Source organism: Bubalus kerabau, chromosome 4, assembly GCF_029407905.1.
Source record: "Bubalus kerabau isolate K-KA32 ecotype Philippines breed swamp buffalo chromosome 4, PCC_UOA_SB_1v2, whole genome shotgun sequence".
Classification (NCBI taxonomy): Eukaryota; Metazoa; Chordata; class Mammalia; order Artiodactyla; family Bovidae; genus Bubalus; species Bubalus kerabau.
This window is the reverse complement of record NC_073627.1, coordinates 104,368,449-104,393,350: the sequence shown is the minus strand read 5'-3', so window position 1 is coordinate 104,393,350 and position 24,902 is coordinate 104,368,449. Positions and strand designations below refer to the sequence as shown.

Sequence of the window (24,902 nt, the reverse complement as noted above, 5' to 3'; positions counted from 1 at the left end):
GCCATCTCATCTTCCGTCTTCCCCTTCTCTTCCTGCCTTCACTCTGTCCCAGCATCAGGGTCTTTACCAGTAAATCATTTCTTCACATCAGGTGGCCCAAATATTGGAGCTTCAGCATCAGTCCTTCCAATGATATTCAGGACTGATTTCCTTTAGGATTGACTGGTTTGGTCTCCTTGCAGTCCAAGGGACTCTCAAGAGTCTTCTCCAACACCACAAATCAAAAACATCAATTCTTCAGCACTCAGGTTTCTTTATGGTCCAACTCTCACATCGATACATGACTACTGGAATAACCATAGCTTTGACTAGACAGACCTTTGTCAGCAAAGTAGTGTTTCTGCTTTTTAATATGCTGTCTAGGTTGGTCATAGCTTTTCTTCCAAGGAGCAATCGTCCTTTAATTTCATGGCTGCAGTCACCATCTTCAGAGATTTTGGAGACCAAGAAAATGAAGTCTGTCACTATTTCCAGTTTCCCATCTATTTGCCATGTAGTGATGTGACTGGATACCATGATCTTCATTTTTTGAATGTTGAGTTTTAAGCCAGCTTTTTCTCTCTCCTCTTTCACTTTCGTCAAGAAGCTCTTTAGTTCCTCTTCATTTTCTGCCATGAGGATGGTGTCATCTGCATATCTGAGGTTATTCTATTTCTCCCAGCATTGTTGATTTCAGCTTGTGCCTCATGCAGCCCGGCATCTTGCATGATTTTCTTCATATAAGTTAAATAAGTAAGGTGGCAATATGCAGCCTATATGTACTTCTTTCTCAATTTGGAACCAGTCCATTGTTCCATGGCTGGTTCTAACGGTTGCTTCTTGACCTGCATACAGATTTCTTAGGAGGCAGGTAAGGTGGTCTGGTATTCCCATCTCTTAAGAATTTTCCACAGTTTGTTGTGATCCATACAGACAAAGGCTTTAGTCAGTAAAGCAGAAGTATATGTTTTTCTGGAAGTTTCTTGTATTTCTGTGATCCAACGGATGTTGGCAGTTTGATCTTTGGTTCCTCTGCCTTTTTGAAATCCAGCTTGAACATCTGGACGTTCTTGGTTCACATGCTATTGAAGCCTCACTGGGCAAATTTTGAGTATTACTTTGCTAGCCTGTGAGATGAGTGCAATTGTACAGTAGTTTGGCATTGCCTTTCTTGGGATTGGAATGAACACTGACCTTTTCCTGTCCTGTGGCCACAGCTGAGTTTTCCAAATATGCTGGCATATTGAGTGCAGCACTTTCAAAGCTGCAGTAAATCATTGTTTAGGATTTGAACTAGCTCAGTTGGAATTCCATCACCTTCACTAGCTTTGTTCATAGTGATGCTTCCTAAGGCCTACTTGACTTCACATTCCAGGATGTCTGGTTCTAGGTGAGTGATCACATCATCGTGATTATCTGGGTCATGAAGATCTTTTGTGTATTGTTGCCACCTCTTCTTAGTATCTTCTGCTTCTGTTAGGTCAGTACCATTTCTGTCCTTTATTGTGCCCATCATTGCATGAAATGTTCCCGTGGTATCTCTAATTTTCTTGAAGAGAGCTCTAGTCTTTCCCATTCTATTGTTTTCCTCTTTCTTTGCATTGATCACTGAGGAAGGCTTTCTTATCTCTCGTTGCTATTTTTTTTAACTCTGCATTCAGATGGTTATATCTGTCCTTTTCTCCTTTGCCTTTTGCTTCTCTTCTTTTCACAGCTATCTGTAAGACCTCCTCAGAGAGCCATTTTGCCTTTTTGCATTTGTTTTTCTTGGGGATGGTCTTGATCACTGCCTCCTGTACAATGTTTGAACCTCCATCCATAGTTCTTCAGGCACTCTGTCTGTCAGATCTAATCCCTTGAATCTATTTGTCACGCCCACTGTATAATTGTAAGGGATTTGATTTAGATCATACCTGAATGGCTTAGTGGTTTTTATTACTTTCTTCAATAAGGAGTTCATGATCTGAGCTACAGTCAGCTCCCCATCTTGTTTTTGCTCAGCTTCTCCATCTTTGGTTGCAAAGAATATAATCAGTCTGGTTTTGGTATTGGCCTTCTGGTGATGTCCATGTGTAGAGTTGTCTCTTGTGTTGTTGGAAGAGGGTGTGTGCTGTGACCAGCGTGTTCTCTTGACAAAACTCCGTTAGCCTTTGCCTTGCTTCATTCTGTACTCCAAGGTCAAACTTGCCTGTTACTCCATGTATCTCTTGACTTCCTACTTTTGCACTCCAGTCTCCTATGATGAAAAGGACATCTTTTTTTTTTTTTGGTGTTAGTTCTAAAAGCTCTTGTAGGTCATCATAGAACCGTTCAGCTTCACCTTCTTTGGGATTAGTGATTGGGGGCATGGATTTGGATTACTATGAAATCTCAGTTGCCTCTTTACACCTAAATGTTAAATAGCCTGATGCAGCTTAGTGGCTGTCTGTTAGACCAAGCAAATATAGAATATTTACATCATTTCAGGAAGTTCTGTTGATCCCTTCTGTTGATCGTTTGACAACACTGTACTGAATTTTTCAGCTTGTTTTCTTTTCTCAGGTTCTTGGAATGCCGTTTCTCCCTTTAGTTATCTGCTAACTCCTGCTGTTGTGGTCTTTGTTATGGGAGAGGGCTGCCCTTTTGGATTATGTAACTTTTGGCTATAAAGCTGCTTAAAATGTTGGGAGATTTGTGTTGTCCTGCCTCCTGAACAGACATAAGCGTCTATGTTTCTTCTGGCTTCACTGGCTGGTTTTTACAGGTGGCAGCACATCAGGAATCCTTACATGATCATCAGCTTCCATTCTGATTCTCAGACTCATGTTGCCCTGAAACCCCTTTTTTGTCTTTGTATAAGGATGTGAGACCCCCAACTCCCTAGTCACACCTAGGTCCCATTCCAACCTTCTGTCCCTATATTTCCAACTATTTTCGCCTCATCACTTCCCACTCTTCACATCTGCTGCTGCTAAGTCGCTTCAGTTTGCCCGACTCTGTGCGACCCCATAGACGGCAGCCCACCAGGCTCCCCCGTCCCTGGGATTCTCCAGGCAAGAACACTGGAGTGGGTTGCCATTTCCTTCTCCAGTGCAGGAAAGTGAAAAGTGAAAGTCAATATTGAAAGTGAAGTCTCTCAGTCGTACCCGACTCTTAGTGACCCCATGGACTGCAGCCTACCAGGCTCCTCCATCCATGGGATTTTCCAGGCAAGAGTACTGGAGTGGGGTGCCATTGCCTTCTCCGACTCTTCACACCTAGGCTGCCTTAATTCAAGCACTAACCAGTCTCACTTTTGGTTTTTTTCTTCTGGCTCCTGGAGATCATCCTTTCTGTCTTGCAAATTCAACTGTAACAGCAAGTTCGGGATTATTTTTTACATTTTTCTCATTATGCAAATTATCACAATCTAAGTTTACAGTAGGTTACCAGCTAGATAAATTTTTTGTATTCCTGCCACTTGAAAATTAGGTTAACCATCATTACTATTTTATTGTACATCTATGTACCTAGATTTTTTTAACGTGTACAGTGCTTGGAAAATATGTACATATGTATGTATGTAGATATAGATACAGATATATATATTTACTTGGGATAATAGGAATACTGTTTATAAGCTAAAACACTAGCAGCTTTTCGTGATAGTAAATATACATCTAAACCTTATTTTTTTTTCTTGCACATGGAATTGCTTTCGTTTTATAAGCCTTGATTTGAGTTTGTATTTTTTCCTTGGTTTGGATTTAAATTTCTCTCCTAAGTGTGTAAAGTATACTAAGATATAATGTTGCTTAGACATGTTCCCATTTTTATATACATAAATACCAGTTACTCATATACCTGAATTATGGTGGGAAATGGTAATATGAGGATTCAAACATAGGCAGAGGGAAAAAGTTTTACTCTGTTAATCAAGCCTGTCTTTTGTAGGCTAATATCTGTATACCACCCCTTTGCAGCAGATATATTTACAACAAAAATTTATTAATACTGCAGATGTAAAGAACTGTAATTGTAAAGAAGGTCATACAGATCTTTTTGAATTCCTGATGGGAAATGCTGGTATGTTTCATTTAACTCTGCAGTAAAGAAACTTGGATTTTACTATGCAATGAAATTTTCCCCTTTAGTAATTATATATAGGGTTAGAAGAAATATTATTAGTTAAAAGAAGATGTAAGCATCTATACTGCTGAAGCTGGAGTTTACCTACTTAATCCTAATATAAGGTTAAACTTCAATTTGCTTTAATTTGACTCCCTTTGATATTACTGAAAAAACATGGAGATCATGGTAAAATATTTTATATTTTGAAACACCTCATACTTTGTAGAGTACTTTGATATTGTATTGAATTATTCAAGGGAAATATTATTCCCATCTTAGAGAAACTGATTTTCCCAAAGCCAAAGAGTTTTTAAGACCACACAGTTGTATCAATAGTTATTTAAGCTAATAGCAGCAAGAAATGGTTCTGGGTTCTTACGAATCACTTGGGTACAGAGTTTGTTCTGCTTAGATCAGGCCCAGGCTGATGATCATACTAATTTTAAAAAGCCCTAAATGAACTGAATTCATCTCACTGAAGCAGACATGCCTTTTTGCTTGTTTCAAGTTGAAGATAGAGGCTGTAAAAAGTACTAAGTATGAAGCAGTCATTTATCCTTAACTTTTCTGTGGTTTCTTAACAGACATTTGGAACAAAACAGGAGCTGTTAAGTTGGTCAGGTGGTCTCCTGACAATAGTGTTGTAATAGTGACCTGGGAGTATGGAGGCCTTTCTTTATGGAGTGTGTTTGGAGCCCAGCTGATTTGTACACTTGGAGGAGATTTTGCGTGAGTCAATAAAGAAATTTTGGACAAAATAACTCCATTTTATCTGAGACAATACACACACACACACACATGCATGCACTTTGTCATACAGCTACCAGTTTCCCTTATTTGACTCTTACCCCAAAACAGTTTATAAGGTTCAGAATTAATTTATTCATAATGTATCAATGCCTCATACATCCATCCTCTTTCAGTTGATTGTTCATTCAATAAAAATGCATTTATTTATCGAGCCCCTGTTGTGTATGTGATAAATGTTTGATTCAAGGCTAAATCACACATGAATCTATTCAAGTAGCTTATTATCTAATAAGAGCTGTAAACTATATATATATAAGTAGCTAGTAGGAAGTGAAAAATTACATTATCTCATTGAGTTAGTATAGGTTCTCTGTGGGTTGACAGAAGTGGGTTAATATCTCTGCCCGTTTCATATATTACACTGAACTTTAGTCCTGACATAATGAACACACCTGCCCAAACTGCATGACCCTGTCAAGAAATTATGTAGTACCTGGAAGACTGTATCTCATTGACATACCTAGGTATATTGACCAGGAGTCTCATATTTCACACAGTATTGGGTATTTCGCTTTCAAAGGAAAAAAATCATGTTTTAAAAATTTAAGCTAAATGTTGTATGCAATTAGAAGATTCTTTTTAATTTTCTGTTCTGTTTCAGTTATAGGTCAGATGGTACCAAAAAAGATCCCCTTAAAATCAACTCTATGGTAAGTTCATTCTATAAAAATATTGATACAATGTGAAAAACTTGTTTTTTTTTCTTCCTGTTTTTCCCTCATACTGACCTAATAAAATTAAAAAAGCTCTTCTAGTCTCATGAGACTCTTCTTACACAGTTCTTGCTTTAATAAAAGCGTTATCTTTAACAGTCTGTCTTTAACAGGCTATCTAATTTTCAGTGTTTGATTTTTATTTTGTTTTGTTGTGTCCAATAAGCCCTGTCGTCTCTGTGAACACAGCGACTGTTCAGATCAGGCGTTTGTTTTTCCAAAACATACCTGCATTTCTTATGTGACTCAGCACCCACTTCCCATAGCCTCCTTTCTTTTAATGTGAAGTGTTCATTGGGTCTTTTTCCTGGAGGACATGTACATTATTTGAGCATATTTTAAACTTTTCCGTAGACTTAAAAGAATTGTAGTCCTTGTTGTAATAGTATTTTTACCATCAGTTTTCAGCAGCTTCTGTAGAAAGCAGTGAGGTATAACTACCCTTGTCTTTACATAAAAACATTTTCTTACTATAGCCCTCTCCATACCATCTTTGTGAAATTAGTGGCTGTGAGGCTTAGGCTTACCACTACCTTTCTCTCCTGCTCCACAGAGGAAGGAATTTTCTGATCGTGGGTTTCTCAAAGGATTTAAACCACCATGGTTGCCTTAAAAGCATGGCTTCCCAACCTTTCATCACCAAGGATCCCATTTAATGGCTCTACACACCTTCATACTTTTAATTTTCAAACACCATTTCTGTGACTGCCAATCAGTGCTTCTGAATGGCGTGCAACAACTGGTGTTACCAGCCTCACTAAGCTGATATTTTAATTACAAACTAAGAATCTTAGCATTTTAGTTAACTTGTGCAACTGAAACTTTTCATGGGAAAGCACAACTTATGAAATTTTGCAGCAATTCATGGACCTCTCCTCCCCTCATTAGTATTTTCTTGGCCTTGCAGGTTAGGAATTAATACTCTTCCCATGATTTTTTTTTAAGTGATTTTAATAATCATGAAATCTAGTTATAGAATATTAAAATTCACTGGGCCTGGTTAATTTCTTTGAGCTCTCTCATTTTATAAAGGAAGAAACTTACACCCTGTGAAACCAAATAGTTTGGCCAAGGTAGTACAACAAAATGGTAGCCAAGCTGCAGTGGAAACCCTAGTCTCATAGTCGCCAGTCCATTGTTCTTTGTTCTCTACAAGATTGTATCTGTTTCAGTGCTTGTTTGTCAAGCTTCAGCTATGTAATGTGGATCTTGTCTTTCTGAGGAAGTTCTTTGTATTTGAGAGGCAGTTAAATTCATAGAGAAGTTGCAGATAGCAGTAGGCATTTCTTAGGATTTCTAGCTAGGATTAGTATGTAGTGTTTTCACTATTCTAGGTGGAGAGCAATGATGGTTTCTACTGGCAATCTAAGATGTAGTAGATGGAGGTATATGATTCTTGTCTGTGGTGTTTGTCATGGTATCTCCAGCCTTCAGAAGTAATTAATAATGCTTATTGTTGGTTATTTTAGAATTTAAATATTTAAAACCAGGAAAAAATAACAAATTTTCTATTGCTTTGATTTTCCCCCTCTTCTTTTTCTCCCCGACCTCTTTTCCTAAGAGCTGGGGTGCTGAAGGCTATCACCTCTGGGTAATCAGTGGATTTGGTTCTCAAAATACTGAAAATGAGTCTGACTCCAAGAGTATAGTTAAACAGCCTGGTATTCTACTGTTTCAGTTTATCAAGAGTGCACTCACTGTAAACCCTTGTATGGTAAGTTTATTTAATTAAAACTCTGTTTGGTTTTGTTTTTAATGGCTTTCATGTAGAATATCAGACACAGATATGTCCTTATAACACAGATAATGTTGTATGTACTCCTAAAATTGGCATACGATCTTCTTTTGTATATTTTCTATGATTATTAGGTTTCTTTTTAATTTATATTAAATAATACCCCCAAATTTTATTTCTGAGCAGGATTAGCTTTTGGAGGGGGTAGGCCGCAGGATCTTAGTTCCCTGACCAGGGGTCAGACCTGCGCCCTCTGCAGTTGATGCACTGAGTTGTAACCACTGGACCACCACGGAAGTCCCATGCTTTTTTTTTTTTTAAGTAGGATCATAAGCAACTTGAGAAAAAACAGTGTTTACAGATTTACTTGAATAAAATTTAGTGTTAATAACATTTCCCAAAGTGTGTTCCACCAGGCACAATTTGTGAGAAATATAAATAGCAATTACATAGAATAAGAAAATGTTCTGTTGTCTTGTGTGAAATAAAGGAGTTAAAGCTGTAGAAATTTCTTTAGCATAGTAATCTAGTCTTTAATACGCTAATGTGCATCATAAAAGTCCAGGAGTTGGTATATAAAAAGCAATATTTCCCAAGCTTACTTACCTATGAATTTTTAAGGAAGATCTGCAAGAAAATAAGCCTAGAATTCTGCTTTGGGAAACACTGCCCCAAATTATAACATAAATTCATGTTTATCAGTCTGAAATAAGATATTAATATTGCTATTTATATGTAAAAATAGTATGTGTTACATGATAGAAATGCATATCTTAGTATCTGCCATCAATGGGTTTTTAAATATATGGTGCAACCAGTTTCTAGTTAAAATTTACAACACACTGAGAAAGAATGAAAGTACTGTGGATCTTAGACCTTATTACTGTAGTTGAATAATAAGAAAAACAAGGGTAGAGGATTTCTTCCTCTGCTCCCTCATTCAAAATAATAATATAAAAACACCCCAAGTTTTATGTCAAGATGATATTTGGACTACAGTGGGAACATGAGGAGTAAGGATGCTGATCTGTCTAATTTATAAAAAATAGTGAGTGAATAATCTGCCTACATTTGAAAACACTGGCCTTTCACAGAAGTAGAAACTTTTTGTCTAAATGTCTTTAGAACCTGGCACATCCCTTGGTACTAACCAAGCATTCACCAAGCAATTATTGAATTGTTCTAAACCAGGCTGTAGGCTACTCTTCCTCCTCCCCATGATTTAAAAGATCCTCCAGAATCCAGTTATCCCTGTGTCTAATCCACTCCTTGCCATGTAGGCACATCGGTGAGCATATACACAAAGTGACCAGACATCTTTTCTTATCATCATTCATGAGATACTTTATATAAAACTACTTTGTAAACTGTAGACATTGAGTAGTTTTATTCAGTTTTCAGATGGAAAATCTCTCATAGCATTGCCATTTTGAAGTAGTTATGAAAGATACTTCTATAGCAGTTGTAATCCTGGGCATGTTTTGGAATCTATATGATAAAACAAACTTTAATAAAGATTTTTTTACACTGGGAAGAAATCATTAAAATGTTGCCTGTTAGTCTTAAATGTAACAGGGTGAGCGATTTTTATGTAGTCTTGTCCTCTGTGAGGAGAATCAATGCTGAAAGGTATGGTATATTCCCAGCAATAAAACTAAATTGACATTTTACTTACTTTCCCCCACCTTACTTGTTTTTATTTGCTTTCCTTCCCTCTGCTTCCTTTTCCCTCATCTAGAGTAACCAAGAGCAAGTGTTGCTTCAGGGGGAGGATCGATTGTACTTGAACTGTGGAGAGGCCTCACAGAGCCAGAATCCCAGGAGTTCTTCAGCTCACTCTGATCACAGAACCCGTCAGGAAAAGAGCCCATTTGCAGGTGGCGGTTTAGAGTCTCAGAGTTTAAGCACTTTACTTGGTCATCGGCATTGGCATGTAGTACAGGTAAGTCTTCAAATGCTGTTGACTAGTGACTTAGTCCTTGCTAAGATAGCACCTAAAACAGATTTTTAAGTAATTCATTTGCTGCTTTAGAGAACTGAGGAACTTTCTAACCTTTTTTGACTGTCACGTCTCTCTTCTGCTTTTCTGTGCTCTTGTCCTCTTGTCTTCTCCTTTCTTTCCCCCAGTCCATTAGTAAGTGAATAGTTTGAAAAACTAGAAGTTTATGCTTTGCCCTTTTACTGTGCAGGACTGTCAGCCTTCTTTTGGTATAAATTTAGCTCTAGATTTGCAGAGGCAGAAGTGTGGTAATTTCATGAAAAGTGACACTGTCAATTAGTCCCCTGTCCAGATGATCTTGTAGTCCTAATGGGTACACATTGAGCTTAATTGCCTGACTTTGGACCCAAGTTGAAGACTTGTGATTAGTCTAGAACATTATTGTTAATAATTTTATTATTTCTTGGTCTTGCTCCAGATTATTTACTCATTCTGATATAACTTGCAAATTAGTGGTTTCTTTTAGTAATTCTGATAAATTGACATTTAATATAGAAATTAATTCTGAGTTTTGAAAACAAAATTAATTTGGACAAGTTAGTAAATTGAAGTTTCTTGAAAGAAACTTTCATACATATTTCAGAGTCCTAAGTGTTTTCTTCCCAGTTTTGTCACCAAAGTGTCTTAGATACATCAGAGTCTACTCTTGAGTTAGTTTCTTTTAGTCATTGTCTATTTCCACAATTCTTTGTCTTCTACATTCTATACTTTTACCTAGCTTACTTCACCTCCCATGTTATTTTCAATTGACTTTGAGTGAAGATAATGAGAGATAGAAGAATGGTCTCTGTGTGAAAAATTAAAGGAAGAATATCTCCTACATTGACATGTGGTATACACTAAAAGAAAATGTATTTAACTTACATTGATAAATTCATAAAATCAAACAATGTGCATACCATTTTATAATTAGTAACAGTTATTAAATAAAACTGCATCAGCTACTTCCTTGACTAAAATTTTCCACTGCTCCCTTCTCTCCTATAGCCATTTCTCTGCTATTTTCATTCCCCCATACTTTGAACTATTCATTCTACACTGACCTAGCATGAATGCCAGTTCTGCCTAGCCAGGTCTGTGTTGCCAGAGAGCCAAGTAGAGCAGAGGATCGAAGAAGGTAGGTCTGGAACTCAAAAATCCATCAGGCAATAACAAAAACGGAATTTCCTTCCAGCTCAAAAATTCAGTGATTCTGTGATTCATAGCCATCTATGAAGTATCCTGTGTTAGAAGCATATAACACTGCTTTTACAACTTCAGACAAATAGGTACTAGCAAGATTCTTCTGTCATTCTGTTCTTTAGATATCTAAACTACTCAGAAAGATAAACTTAACTCTAGCTTTACCTAATGGTTTCCATTTCCTTAAAGCTAATAAAAATAATGCTAGAGTTGTTGTATTCCCCCCTAATTAAGTTATAATGGACTCATAGAATTTTTAGAGCTGGAAGGACCTTAGCAATCTTGTAGTCCAACTAGATTTTATACATGAGGAAATTGAAGCTCAGGGAAGTTAGGTGACTTGCCCAAGGTCACACAGCAGAATAGTGGCAGACTTGATCCTTACCATGATACAAATTAAGGGAAAAATAGAACCTATCTTAAAACGTAGGTACTAAATGTTGAAGCATATGATATACTGCTGACTTAGATCTATTAATAAAACCTAGCATGTGCCTACTTGGCATTGTTTTTACTTTGAGTTGCCCTATGCTTTGTTTGCTGGTAATCCAGCCACAAGAGTCAATGCAGTGTTTTGTTGGTGTGTGTTTGGTAGTGTGGTTTTACAGTGTCCATATAATGTTAATACTTTACCTTCCAGACATTTTAGCCTTTAGTAAGTATTCCCTGAAGAAACATGGGTGCCTGTTTAATTCCACCTTCAGCACATACTCTTGTCCAGGAGAGTGCCTGCATCCTCCATCAAAGTGGCTTTGTTTGTGTGATTAGTACTTTGTATGCTTCTTGTACAGCTTAGAGTTCATCAGATGAGCTCAACTAATCCTGCTTGCTCTGTCTGTTCCCCATCTAGACTACTAGGTTTTTTGTTTGTTTGTTTAAGCTATCTACCTTATACTCATTAGTTTCCTGGTCAGAAGATTCTATGTTAATTATGTTTTCTCCTTTAACAAAAATAACACAGATGCATACTTGTCAGAAGCAGGGTAATGTATCAGGCACTTTGTTAAGTCAACAAAGAGGATTGTAAAGGCTATTTAATTTATAAATGATTTGCTCTCATTCCTACGGTGTGAATCAAATGTTCCGGGTATTTGGCACAGATCAGATCTCCTAGGATGATGGTTTTCACAATCTCACCAGATACAGACAGAAGTAAATCTGAGGAGGAGACAGGGTTTTAGCAGAATGACTTTAAAGGGAAAAAGGTGTAGATGTAGGTTCTAGAAGAGATGGAAAAATCCTAAGATGTTAAGAGTAGAGATTCTGTAGCTTAGCACTGGGTTTCCCAGTAGTGTGACATGACTTTTATGCACTGAGTATGCAGTCCTGACCTGAGTTTCTTCATCATTCATTAGCCACCTCTCTTCTTAGTTTTGCCATTTTCTGTTCTCAGTATTAGGGGTGGAACTCAAAGTTCAGGTAATATGTAGATCTCCTAGGGAAAATAAAAGTTTTTGTTCTTATTTCATAGCATCTTCAAGACATAAAACTGTATAAATAAAGCTTCAGTGTAAGTTTTGAAAGCAAACCATTTGCCATTTGTGGCATCTCATACACTTTTGGAGGATAGAAGAATAAATTGTTTTCTCTTAGAGATACTCATCAGAATGTGATCAAATGATAAGATTTAACCTTGGTTCCTATGATTGGAAACTCTTCGTGTTGGAATCCATTTTGGCTGTGAGATTTCACTTCCCACTTTACACACTCACACATTTCATAAATACTAAGAAATACCAAGGTTTGGGGGAAGTGGGGGCATTTTTGGTTTTTTGGTTGTTTTTCAGTGTCTTCGGTGCTAGCTCAGTTATACTCCAGGAACATCCTTCTTCAAGTGACTATTTTTATTTTCTTCATTCAAAAAAAGAATTTCACTTATATCCCCCTACAAAACTACTTTCAGATTTTACTTTGCCACCTGATTGTTACCTCAGATTACCATTATTCTGCACTAATTTCACCCGTCATAATGAATTTTACTAGTTGGCCTGAATGGTACAGCATATCTGTTAAGATACAAGTTAAGCATTCTTCAAGTATATCTATCACTTAATTCTCTTAGGTAGGCATCCACACATAAGCAGTTCTGGGGTTAAGAACTTCCTAATGTACTAAAAGCTATTAATTTATTTAGATTTTAGGTTGACTAACTGGATAATAAGTGAAGTCTAACAGAAATAGTTTTATGAATAAATTTTATCAAGATTAATACAGATGTTTTCAGCAGGTTTTCTGGAGGTTTTTTTTTGCTTGACTTTGGTTTCGTCTTCACATTACACAAAGAAGCTTATTGGATTTGATTGCATTTACTTGGCTTTTTCATTTGGCTCTCCTTTTTTAAATATGTAATAATTTTTCTTTGAATAAAAGGAAAATAAATGAATTGAAGGTTCAGTAGTTATTCCAGGAACAGAAGATTTTTCCTTTGTTCTGTTGTTCTGTTAATTTTCACCCTTCATTCACCATGTGCGCATGAAACTATTTAATCAGCAGACTAAGAGAGAGGTCACAGTCTCAATAAAGCTAGACTTGACTTAATTTGCATTGATATCTCACAGAGGATTTTTTAAGTTTAAAATTCTCATTGGAGTAATAAAATGATACCATGTACAAAAATGAGCATGGAAAGATACATGTATTGCTGATGTTGCAGATGAAGAGTTCATATCTGTAATATATTAAAAGTCTTGCAGGTGAATAAATAGCCGTGACTTATACACACTTTTATGTGTACATGGCTGTTTAGAGACAGAATAAAAACTAATCAGTTGTTTCCCCTGAGCAGTGATGTAAGAGAAGAATTTCAGTTTGTACTTTGTGTACTTTTATATTGTTTAAAATTTATAAGCGTGCATTGCTTTTTTAATCAGAAAAATATAAAAATAAGAAAGAGTGCTATTAAAAAAAAAAACAACTCTTGCTGAGGCTCTAATTTTATTAGATAAGATTTTAGGGATGGTTCATATCAGCAAAACCAGACTGTTCATCTGCACAGTTCTTGGCTACCATTGTAGATGCTTCTCTAAATATCTTTTGTCATTCCGTTATTGATTGAGTGTTTAATATTTAAAACAAACAAACAAAAACAGTACAGAGAAAAAAGAGGAAAGCCTGATGTCTAGAAATACATAATGAAATGGATAAGACAGGCGATATGCAATATTGGCTGCTAGTAATACTCAATTATTTGGGAGCACTTTAAACATTACAGGAAAATTAATCTCATATTAAGATGCTAATGCTTTACATTTAAATACAGTAAACATTTCAAAAGTCTTACAAACTGATATATTATTTCCTAGATTTCCAGCACCTATCTAGAGAGCAATTGGCCTATACGGGTGAGTTATTTGTTACTTTGTTGGTGTTAACTTTCATTGGATGGCATGTGCTGCAAGAGGTATTCTGGGGATTGAGCCTTTCAGTGGGTGCATTGATAAAAGTTTTAATACTTGATTCCTTGTACATTGTTAGTGTAAATCTATAGTTTTGTTAAATATAATTTAAATATGATTTTTGAATTTAGCATTTTACATTTAATTCACTTAGCAAATGTTTATTAATAGTCTGCCATCCTGACATTATCCTTAGCTCTTTATGTGTAAATAAAAAATTCAAGGAAGAGATCTTAATTTTTTTTAAATTCAGTTTTCAGCTATTGATAAGCTTGGCCAGAATATTGCTGTTGTTGGCAAGTTTGGTTTTGCACATTACTCTTTACTCACCAAAAAATGGAAGCTTTTTGGAAACATTACCCAGGTTAGTCTTTTTGAGATTAAAAACCTATTTGTCAAAGTGTGGGAGAACTACAATATGAATTAAGTATAGAGTAAAGCACTGTTTACTTACTAAAAAGTAAAATCAAAACATTACAAAATGACTGAATTATGTCCAAGGGTCATTTCTGATAAGGTACTTGGTATTTGATAATGGATTTTGTATTGAGATAGTTGTTCAGTTGCTAAATTGTGTCCAAGTTTTTGCAACCACTTGGACTGCAGCATGCCAGGCCCCCCTGTCCCTTACCATCACCTGGACTTCGCCCAAGTTCATGTCTGTTGAGATAGTTAATTTTTAATTCTTGTTAAGATCAGATGCTAATCCTGTAATTGAGAATTTACCCTTCCATTTCAGGTAGAGTTCATCAGATATGATTGGAATAAATCTCCACAAAATTTGAGGTCATTCCCTGCTTGTCTGTGTACAATATAAATATCTGGGTAGCGTACAAACATGCATTTGGATTTTACAAGAATCAAATAGGAGGAAAAGAAAAGGAAGTTGACATTTACTAGGTGCCTACTGGAGAAGGCAATGGCACCCCACTCCAGTACTCTTGCGTGGAAAATCCCGTGGACGGAGGAGCCTGGTGGGCTGCATGCAGTCCATGGGGTTGCTAAGAGTCAGACACGACTGAGTGACTTCACTTTACCTTCTCACTTCCATGCATCGGAGAAGGAAATGGCAACCCACTCCAGTGTTCTTGCCTGGAGAATCCCAGGGACAGGGGAGCCTGGTGGGCTGCAGTCTATAGGGTCACACAGAGTCGGACATGACTGAAGCGACTTAGCAGCAGCAGCAGGTGCCTACTATGTACCAGGCACTTTTCATATATCTCATTGATCTTAATAACAACCCAGTGAGGGCACTACTATTACCATTTTATATAGGATTCAGAGTCAGGCAGCTGATAAATGATAAAGCCAGAATGTAAACCAAGATGTACTGAATGTGGAATAATGATGCTACATGGTTCCCAGCTACTTTCAATGATGTATTTTCTGCCTTACAGAAATACACTTTTTTTTTTTTTCAAAAATAGGATCTGAATCATTATTAATAAAGGCCCTCAAGTAACACTTTATGTTGTGGGGAGGGAGGAATAGAGAGTAGAGCAGAAATAATTAGAGCTTTCATTGTCTGATTAGGAATATTTTACAAATGTATTACTGTCAGGAATAAATGTAAATGTTTTTTATTTTTTTTTAAGGAGCAGAATATGATTGTGACAGGTGGCTTAGCCTGGTGGAATGATTTTATTGTCCTTGCATGTTATAACATAAGTGATCGTCAAGAAGAGGTATGTTTTTGTTCTCTCAGAAATAATAAATTTTTATATTTTAAAAATATTAAGCATTATTTAAGGACTTTGCAGATGGCTCAGACAGAAAATAATCTGCCTGCCAAAGATCCCCTGGAGAAGAAATTGACAACCCTCTCCAATATTCTTACCTGGAGATCGCATGGACAGAGGCAGGCTACAGTCCGTGGGGTCACAAAGAGTTAGACACAACTGAGTGACTAACAATTTTCACTTTCACAGCATTGTTTGATCTATATAAAAATAACCTACTGAAAATGAATGAGACATTTTCCTTTTAATCAAAAATTCCACATTTTTAGCTAATGGGATTTTCAAGTTACTGTTTTTAAAAAAATTAAAGGAATAATCAGGACTTCCGTGATTGCTTTTTCTAATGATTTTAGCCATTCTCTGTTATAAAATTTGTAACTAATAAAAAATAGTTGAAAAGTTTATAAGAATGTCTGTCCTTAGAGATATATTGATTGATTGATTGATATATTTATTTTTTGAGAAACTACATCTCCTGATGTCATGTCTAAATATGCAGGTCTAAAAGGAGTATCTCATAATAGTACATCACAGTTTTGTGATCACAGTTTTGATCACTCATAATAGTGATCACAGTTTTGATCACTCATCTTTTAGTTATTTGTAGAACGTGCCTACTTTGTCAAAATAGAAACATCCACTTATTATTAATGCTCAAATTAGTCTTTAGCTCCTCTTGCTTGAAAAAAAGTAGATTAAAAAACAGTATGTCTAAAGTATTTAGTCATCCATGGTAGGTATCTTCTTTTTACAGTTGTCTTTATTTCTATTTTCTACAGCTCAGAGTGTATTTGCGAACCTCAAATCTGGACAATGCTTTTGCTCATGTCACCAAAACACAAGCAGAAACATTACTGCTTAGTGTCTTCCGGGACATGGTAATAGTTTTTAGAGCAGACTGTTCAATATGCCTTTATAGTATTGAAAGAAAATCTGATGGGTAAGTATATAAAAGATACAGTCATTTTTTGCTCTTATTTATCATGCTTCCTCTGTAGTTTTATTTCTCAAAACAGTTATTTTAATTTTATATTTGATTTCCTTTAAGAGTTTCGTAAAGCAAGGAATTTTCATTAGTGATCTTTGTATGATAGTTATTTTTTAGCTACCAAAGGAAATAAACTATAAAGCTTTACCAGTTTTTTTTCAGCTAATCTTACTGGATTCATTTGAAAAAACAAACTGGGATGGTAAAATTTTAAATACTAATTTTTTTTTTTTTTACACATCTTGATAACAAGTTGTTACTAATTTTCCTAGTGTTCTAGAAACTTGGGGAAATTTATAGTATTTCTATAGCTTTAGGGGTTTAGGAAGCATGACCTTAACAGACTCTTGTACATTTTCACTGGCCTAGCTGGCTGTAGTCTAGAAAAGGAAAAACAGACAGTCGTCTTGCTGTTTGTGTGTGTTGCCTATATTCTTCTTGGTGTCTGGCTGACTTGCAGCATTTAGACCACACTTCTTGAGTTTTGTTTTGTTCTCAGATGGCTTTTGTTTCTTTTTATAAAAAAGCTATGAAGTGTGTGTTTGCTGAAGTAGCTTAGTAATTGAGGATATCTTTTATAAAGATAAAAATTAACAGATCACCTTAGCTAGAACCCTGGAGAAGGCAATGGAACCCACTCCAGTACTCTTGCCTGGAAAATCCCATGGATGGAGGAGCCTGGAGGGCTGCCGTCCATGGGGTCGCTGAGGGTCGGACACTACTGAGCAACTTCATTTTCACTTGATGGAGGAGCCTGGTGGGCTGCCGTCTATAGGGTCTCACAGAGTTGGACACAACTGAAGTGACTTAGCAGTAGCAGTTAGATAGAACCCATTTCCTTCCTCTGCCAACTATTTCTCAGCTGACTAAGCTATTCCTATAAGCTTCTTCCCAATTTCTTTTTAACTTTTTATATATTACTCCCTTTTTTCCCTCCCCTCATCTCCATTTGTGTTCTTGGGTGCCACAGCCTTGTCAGTCTGCTGTTTAAAGGATACTTGGGGAGGTGGAAATGGTAGGTAGAAAGTATTTGCTGCTGCTAAGTCGCTTCAGTCGTGTCTGACTCTGTGCGACCCCATAGACGGTAGCCCACCAGGCTCCCCTGTCCCTGGGATTCTCCAGGCAATAACACTGGAGTGGGTTGTCATTTCCTTCTCCAATGCGTGAAAGTGAGAAGTGAAAGTGAAGTCGCTCAGTCATGTCCGACTCTTAGCGACCCCATGGACTACAGCCCACCAGGCTTCTCCATCCATGGGATTTTCCAGGCAAGAGTACTAGAGTGGGGTGCCATTGCCTTCTGGGGCCCCTATAAACATAAACTCTCATACTATTTGTAGTGGAAATGGGGGGGAAAAAACTCATTAGAATTGTTGAGGTGTATGGTTTCTTTCTCTTTTACAGTCCAAATACTGCTGGTATTCAGGTTCTTCAGGAAGTATCCATGTCACGCTACATTCCTCACCCTTTCCTAGTGGTATCTGTCACTCTGACATCAGTGAGTACAGAGAATGGAATCACCTTGAAAATGCCACAGCAGGTACCATTCTGTTATCAGAGCTCCTTAGAGTTTTTGGGTCTTTGTGTTTTAATTTGGTATTAGGAACTATTCGTTTGTTCAGAAAATACATACTAAATATATAGAATTTGCCTTGTGTGAAGATGCTGAGTTACAGTGCCAACTAAACAAACATGGTTTTTGCTAATACTGGAAAGAAATAATTACATAGATAATTAATACAAATGTGATGTGTGTACCAAAAAGTAATACAGGTTACTGTGTATACCAAAAAGTGATACAGTGTTAAAACATTATACTGTGTATAAAAGTTATACTGTGTAACAAAAGCAGAGGGTAGTCTAAGCAATCACAGATGGTTTCTCTATCATTTAAATTGAAACCTGAAGAATAAGTGGTGGTTATCTAAGTAAAGAGGAATTTCAGTCAGAGGGAACAGTTCAAAGGCCTGTAGATAAGAGAGAACATGACACATTCAGGGAATTAGAAGAAATTTCACAGTGACTGAAACATAGAGTATAACAGTCTTATTGATATTAAGGACTTTGTCTTAAAGTCTAAAGTGTTTTAAGCTAGATATTATTAGATCTAAGCTTTGTAATATTAGAGAAAACATTACAAAGGAAGAAAATGAACCAGAGTTGGACAAAACTGGATGAAGGGAGAGCAGCTAAGAGGCCATTGCAGTGATCTAGGTGAATGGTGTCTGTGGCCCAAACTTGGGTAGTGAAAAGAAGATAGAAAGAAGTAGAAGGAATATGACGTATAGAGGACTCCATTATTAGTTGATTATGAGCAAAGAGAAGGGATACTCCCATAGCTTCTGGTTAAAGTAACTGTGTAGGTAGCGTTGCCACCAGGACCCAGGTTTAATAACTTATGTTTCCAAACTTCATGTCAATGTGGAACCCGTCTTCAAAGAAAAGTTCTGTGTGGATTTACTTGTCATCCCTGTCTGTCTAGTCTTTTAAAACTTCCTATGGCATCACTGACTCGATGGACGTGAGTCTGAGTGAACTCCGGGAGTTGGTGATAGACAGGGAGGCCTGGTGTGCTGTGATTCATGGGGTCGCAAAGAGTCGGACACGACTGAGCGACTGGACTGAACTGAACTGATTAAGGCACTTCCACTGAGTGCCTTTAAAATACAGGTTCCATTTTCTCTGCAAACTCATATTTCATGTAACCAGATAGTCCTAGTTAATAAAAAAGGAATGTTTTACAGAAGAATTCTAGCTAAAAGATATGGAAGGAATTTGAGAATTAAGAATCAGTTTTTCAGCCTTTGAAAAAATGAGTGGATTCAGTGACCACAGTTGAAACCAATGAAAGGTTGATGGGAACTTCACAATGAAGGTGTCGAGTTGTCATGCCTAAGCCTTACTAGTCAATCTTAGCATCACTGAAAGTAGGAGAACCATGCATACTTCTTGGGGTGATGCAGCCTGAGGATCACATGAAGAATTACTGCCAAAAGCATTGAGCCTGAACTGAACCAAGCTTCTCGAGTCATTTTCTATTCATCAGAAATACAGGGATAGAGGTTTAGTTTAATAACATTCTGTAGGAAAACTGCAGGTCATTAATGTGGAGGAAGAAAGAAAAGACTCTTTTAAGTAAGACTTTAGAGCTATAACAACAAAATGCAATTCATAAGGTCATTTATATCTTGATTCAAATAGGCTACAAAAAGACACTGTTAAAACAGCGATATTGACTGAGAGATGACACTGAGAAATAGTTCTAAATTTTATTAAATTTAGATGTGATGTTGGTGTTGTAATTATATAATCAACTGTCCCTATATTTGCGAGATGCCTATTTAAATGTATAGGAGTAAAATGGCATGATATCTTCCTTTAAAATACTTTGGCAAAATAAGTATTAATAAAAAGAGAAAAGGGATAGGTGAAACAAACCTTGGTAATTTTCAATGTGAATAATGAGAATAAGATGGGGGGGCGTGTACATTTTATGTACTTTTCATTATGTTTGAAGTCATATTAAAAAAGCTTCTGGAATATTCTAGATAGAGTAGGCAGTCAGAAGATGAATAACACTGGGTGCCCCATTTTAATTAAGAGGCCCCTTTACAAAGAGGAGATACTTAACTTTGTAAAGAGCAGAATAAGAAGTTGAAAGGTAGAAGGCCAAGGTTTAAAAAGCAAAGGAAGTCTTGGTTTAACAACAAAAAATCCAGCAATGAGAACTGTTCAACAGTAAGGTGGCCTCCCTCAGGAGACTGGTGAGCTCCTTGTCTCTGATGCTCCAGTGAGAATTACCTACCAGGGATTTTTAGGGTAAGAGATGGTTTGTTGGGTTCCTTCAGATTTAGGACCTTGAGGATACATGTGGTCCCAGCTTTTGTGTATACTCAGTTTCTGAAAAGTTCATCAGAGTTGCTTGAGAGGGCTGTAATGGTCACCTGTTCTTACGTATTGTGATATTATCAGTAAAAAATGTTGACTGCGTGGATAGAGCTGAAGGGAAAAATAGAGAATTTTGTGTTTTTATTTTTGGCCGTGCTGGTTGTTCATTGCTGAGCAGACTTTTCTCTAGTTGGGGCAGGCGGGGACTACTCTAATCGCGGTGCACAGGCTTCTCAGTGCGATGGCTTCTCTTGCTGCAGAGCACTGGCTCTAGGGTGTGTGGGCTTCAGTAGGTGCAGCTCCAAGGTTCTAGAGCACAGGCTCTGTTGCTCTGGGGCATGTGGGATCTTCCCAGACCAGAGATCGAACCCATGTCTCGTACATTGGCAGGCAAAGTCTTTACCACTGAGTCACCAAAGAAGCCCTTTTTTTTAAATGAAATAATATAAAATACAGTGGTGAGTTTACTATCTGAAACTGTAAAAGTGGTCATTATGAACATTAACATATTTTAGTAAACTGCAGTGAATGTTCTTCAGGTCTTTGGAAGTGTTTGAGGAGTTTGTCACTGTGGGTGTGTGTGTGTTATTCACTCAGTCACGTCTGACTCTTCATGACCCCGCAGACTGTAGCCCATCAGGCTCCTCTGCCCATGGAATTCTCCAGGCAAGAATGCTGGAGTGGATTGCTATTCCTTTCTCTAGGTAATCTTCCCAACCCAGGGATCAAACCTGGGTCTCCTGCATTGCAGGCAGATTCTTACCATCTGGGCTACCAGGGAAGCCCGTTTGTCCCTATGCCAGTCTCCAGTCGTACTGTTTGATTCTTGGGATTGCATGTTCGGTTTCCTCTCCTCTCTAGTTCTTATAATTCTCATACAGATTTTCAATTCCATTTTTCCTTCTCCTAACTCCAAGTTATTTACTGTTTCTCATGTGTTATGGACAGATGTTCAAATTTTTAGTTTATGTGCTAAATTGGGAACGGAAGACTCCTTTCCAGGTAAAATTCTTGAGCTTTCTGACAGTTGCTTACAGATTTTTGTGGGATAATTTTTCAAATTCCTGCATTTTAAATTAACATGCTTATCACCTACCCGGATGATATAAAGCAAAAATGAGTGACAAAGTCTGAGTATTCAGCACCCTTTGCCATTTTTTTACATACTATCTCTTGTGTCTTAGAGCAGTACAAATGAGCATTTCATGTATCTGATTATTTTTTGCAAGGAGAATACATAGGGTGATGGTGGTTTTCCTGACCAAACCCTAAATGATATTGGAGCTTAAATTCATCCAGCCAGCAGGAGTCAAAGCTAGGACACAATCCATGTCATCTTAATCATTATCCTTTCCTTCCTAAAACTCTTTCCTCCTTTGGTTAGCGGCATCATGCTGTGTTTCTCTTCTTGCCTTCAAAAGCATAGCCAGTGGTCCCTTGCTTTGTTGTTGCCACATACTTTGCTTCAGAAAATTCATCTGTTACCTTCAGTTTACCAGCCTTACCATTACAGTTCAATGATTCTGGTATTCATCTCCAGTTTAATCATCTCTCACAACATTTTTATCTGGAAGTCTTAAGATTCTTTCTAATTTAATGGGCAGTAAAAGGAAACTCTTCAGATTACCTTTCCTAAGTTATTATCTCCTTCTAACTTCTGTCCATGAAGACCACAACTTCTCTAGCACCTCACCTAGATTCAGCACCCTGAAATCATCTTTGGCTCAGCTTTGTTTTTTTATCCTTCATGTCTAGAATATAAGTAAGCTTTTGGTTTGTTTTAATCAAAATGTTCTTCTGCTTTACAAGTGAAAATGACTTGATAGCTGAAAATATACTTTAACACTGCTTTAAGCAGTGTTCCTCAAACTTAAAGATGGGAATCCTAGGTTTGCTACTTTGGGGTTTGATTGAACTTTTCCTTAATAAAACACAGACTATTTACTTCATTCCTGAAGTCACCACCTATGATATCTCCCTCCCCTCAGTCATCCATCCTGGTAACTCAGAATTTTTTTTTTTTAATTTTTTTAATATAAATTGATTTATTTTAATTGGAGGCTAATTACTTTACAATATTGTATTGGTTTTGCCATACATCAACATGAATTTTTAATAACTCTTTTATTCAAGGACCATAAGTAGTGGCTTATTTCCTGATATATTTTTACTTGACTTTCCAAGCCCTCTTTGAAGGTCTGTTACCATCAGTATTTTTTCTTGTAATATCCCTAATCTAGCCAGATTGTTCTCACTTTCCCAGTAGAACTATTTTATCTTCTTGTATCATTTATATTTCATTCTTGAAGTAAAGTACCGAACGTTTTTCTCCCACCCATGTATGTCATCTTCACCCTTCAAGTCCCACTTCATCCTTAAGCCTTCTCTAGCTATGACCACCAGGTCACTGAAGCAGTGTCTCACTTTTATGAACTTCTGGAAGTCTCTTAGTTTTTTCAGGATAATTCAACTCTGCCATCAATTTGAATTCACTTTTTCATTAATTAATTATTAATTGCATTGTGTTAAGCATGTACTAGTGGAGCCAGACAGCTCCTTGACTCCAACAGAGTCTAACAGAATGACTGACCATAATACACACTCAGTATTGTTTGTTTAACCTGTAAGCATTATGACTTGGCAGGGGAAACGCTGAAAATATACTTGTTAATTCATATGAATCCAATTTATTTTCCTTTCAGGCTCGTGATGCAGAAAGCATTATGCTAAATCTGGCAGGACAGCTCATCATGATGCAGAGGGACAGGTCCGGCCCTCAGATCCGAGAGAAGGACAGCAACCCTAACCAAAGGAAACTTGTGAGTTAAATGCGAGTCACTTAAAACGTAAAGAATGTCTGGGAGAAGGATGAGGGGATAAAAGAATTTAAGAGCAGAGTATTAGCTTATGATTTGGAAACTGAGAAAGTATGTAAAATTAGTTGTAAGCCTTTGGGTGCAAGACTGAAAAGTGGAGGATTAGATCCTAAAATGATAATAAAATGTTCTGTGTGCCAGACGTTACTGCTTAGGTGTTATTGCTTGGAATAATTCTAATGGAAAAACAGGATAAATTGGTGAAGTTCCTTGGGGGAGGGGGGTTGTTTTGTTTTTAGATTTAAGTACACTTACTTTGAAAGGCAGGGCAGTATTATTAACTTTAAACAGATTCCTCTAATTTTCCTCAAAATTTATACTATCATTTTGAAAGACTTGAGAAACTAGTACCAAGGAAAACTTCACCTACAAATTTAATGGGAAAAGAACTGATTTCAGTCTCTTCTTCTCCAGTTGCCATTCTGTCCTCCTGTTGTACTAGCCCAGTCTGTTGAAAATGTCTGGACCACGTGTCGCGCAAATAAACAGAAGCGTCACCTGTTGGAGGCCCTCTGGCTGAGCTGTGGAGGTGCCGGGATGAAAGTCTGGCTCCCTCTTTTCCCCAGGGATCACCGCAAGCCCCATTCCTTCTTGTCCCAGCGGATCATGCTGCCTTTCCATATAAATATCTACCCCCTGGCTGTTCTGTTTGAAGATGCGTTAGTCCTTGGTGCTGTCAACGACACTCTGCTCTATGATTCTCTGTATTCTCGGAACAGTGCTAGGGAACAGCTGGAGGTGCTCTTCCCTTTCTGTGTCGTGGAGAGAACCTCCCAGATCTACCTCCATCACATTTTGCGTCAGCTGCTGGTGAGGAACCTCGGGGAGCAAGCTCTGCTCTTAGCCCAGTCCTGTGCCGCGCTGCCTTACTTTCCCCACGTGCTGGAGCTCATGCTCCATGAAGTGCTGGAAGAAGAAGCTACCTCACGGGAGCCCATTCCCGACCCTCTGCTTCCCACGGTGGCAAAATTTATCACCGAGTTCCCCCTCTTCCTGCAGACAGTTGTTCACTGTGCCAGGAAGACTGAGTATGCCCTGTGGAACTACCTTTTTGCAGCTGTTGGAAACCCCAAGGACTTGTTTGAGGAATGTTTGATGGCTCAGGATTTAGATACTGCTGCGTCTTACCTTATTATCTTACAGGTAACAATTCTCTGCTTGTAAATGTATAAGAATTAGCATAAACCTAGAGGAAAAAGAAAGCAAATGTCCTTGGTTGGCACTGTGATTGTGCTTAAAGAACTAGTACAGGGACTTCCCTGGTGGTCCAGTGGTTAAGACTCCATACTCCCAATGCAGGGGGCTGGGTTCAATCCCTGGTCTCAGGGATCTAGATCCTGCATGCTGCAGCTAAAGAGTCCACATGCTGCCACTGAGACTCGGTGCAGCCAAATAAGGAACTACTAAAAAGAAAAAAAAAGAACTATTAGAGTCAAGTTTTCTGTTCAGGTTTTATCTTTACTTTTGAAGAACTCAATCTTACTTACATGATGGCAGAAAATTACTGTTAAA

The 24,902-nt window shown here is 37.4% G+C and overlaps 1 protein-coding gene across 8 annotated transcripts in view; it reads left to right on the top strand.

Moving 5' to 3' along the window:
• Positions 1–24,902, top strand: part of RIC1 (RIC1 homolog, RAB6A GEF complex partner 1) — a 141,773-nt gene that overhangs the window by 104,478 nt on the left and 12,393 nt on the right. For 7 of the 8 annotated variants that reach the window (XM_055578140.1, XM_055578138.1, XM_055578137.1 and 4 more), the window contains 11 exons: positions 4,653–4,797; positions 5,480–5,528; positions 7,153–7,305; positions 9,065–9,268; positions 13,810–13,848; positions 14,156–14,266; positions 15,498–15,587; positions 16,421–16,581; positions 18,031–18,166; positions 23,217–23,333; positions 23,805–24,533. In XM_055578140.1, coding sequence (XP_055434115.1) covers positions 4,653–4,797; positions 5,480–5,528; positions 7,153–7,305; positions 9,065–9,268; positions 13,810–13,848; positions 14,156–14,266; positions 15,498–15,587; positions 16,421–16,581; positions 18,031–18,166; positions 23,217–23,333; positions 23,805–24,533 — 1,934 coding nt within the window. The remainder of the gene's footprint in view (positions 1–4,652; positions 4,798–5,479; positions 5,529–7,152; positions 7,306–9,064; positions 9,269–13,809; positions 13,849–14,155; positions 14,267–15,497; positions 15,588–16,420; positions 16,582–18,030; positions 18,167–23,216; positions 23,334–23,804; positions 24,534–24,902) is intronic. The other variant, XM_055578143.1, reaches the window with a different exon arrangement.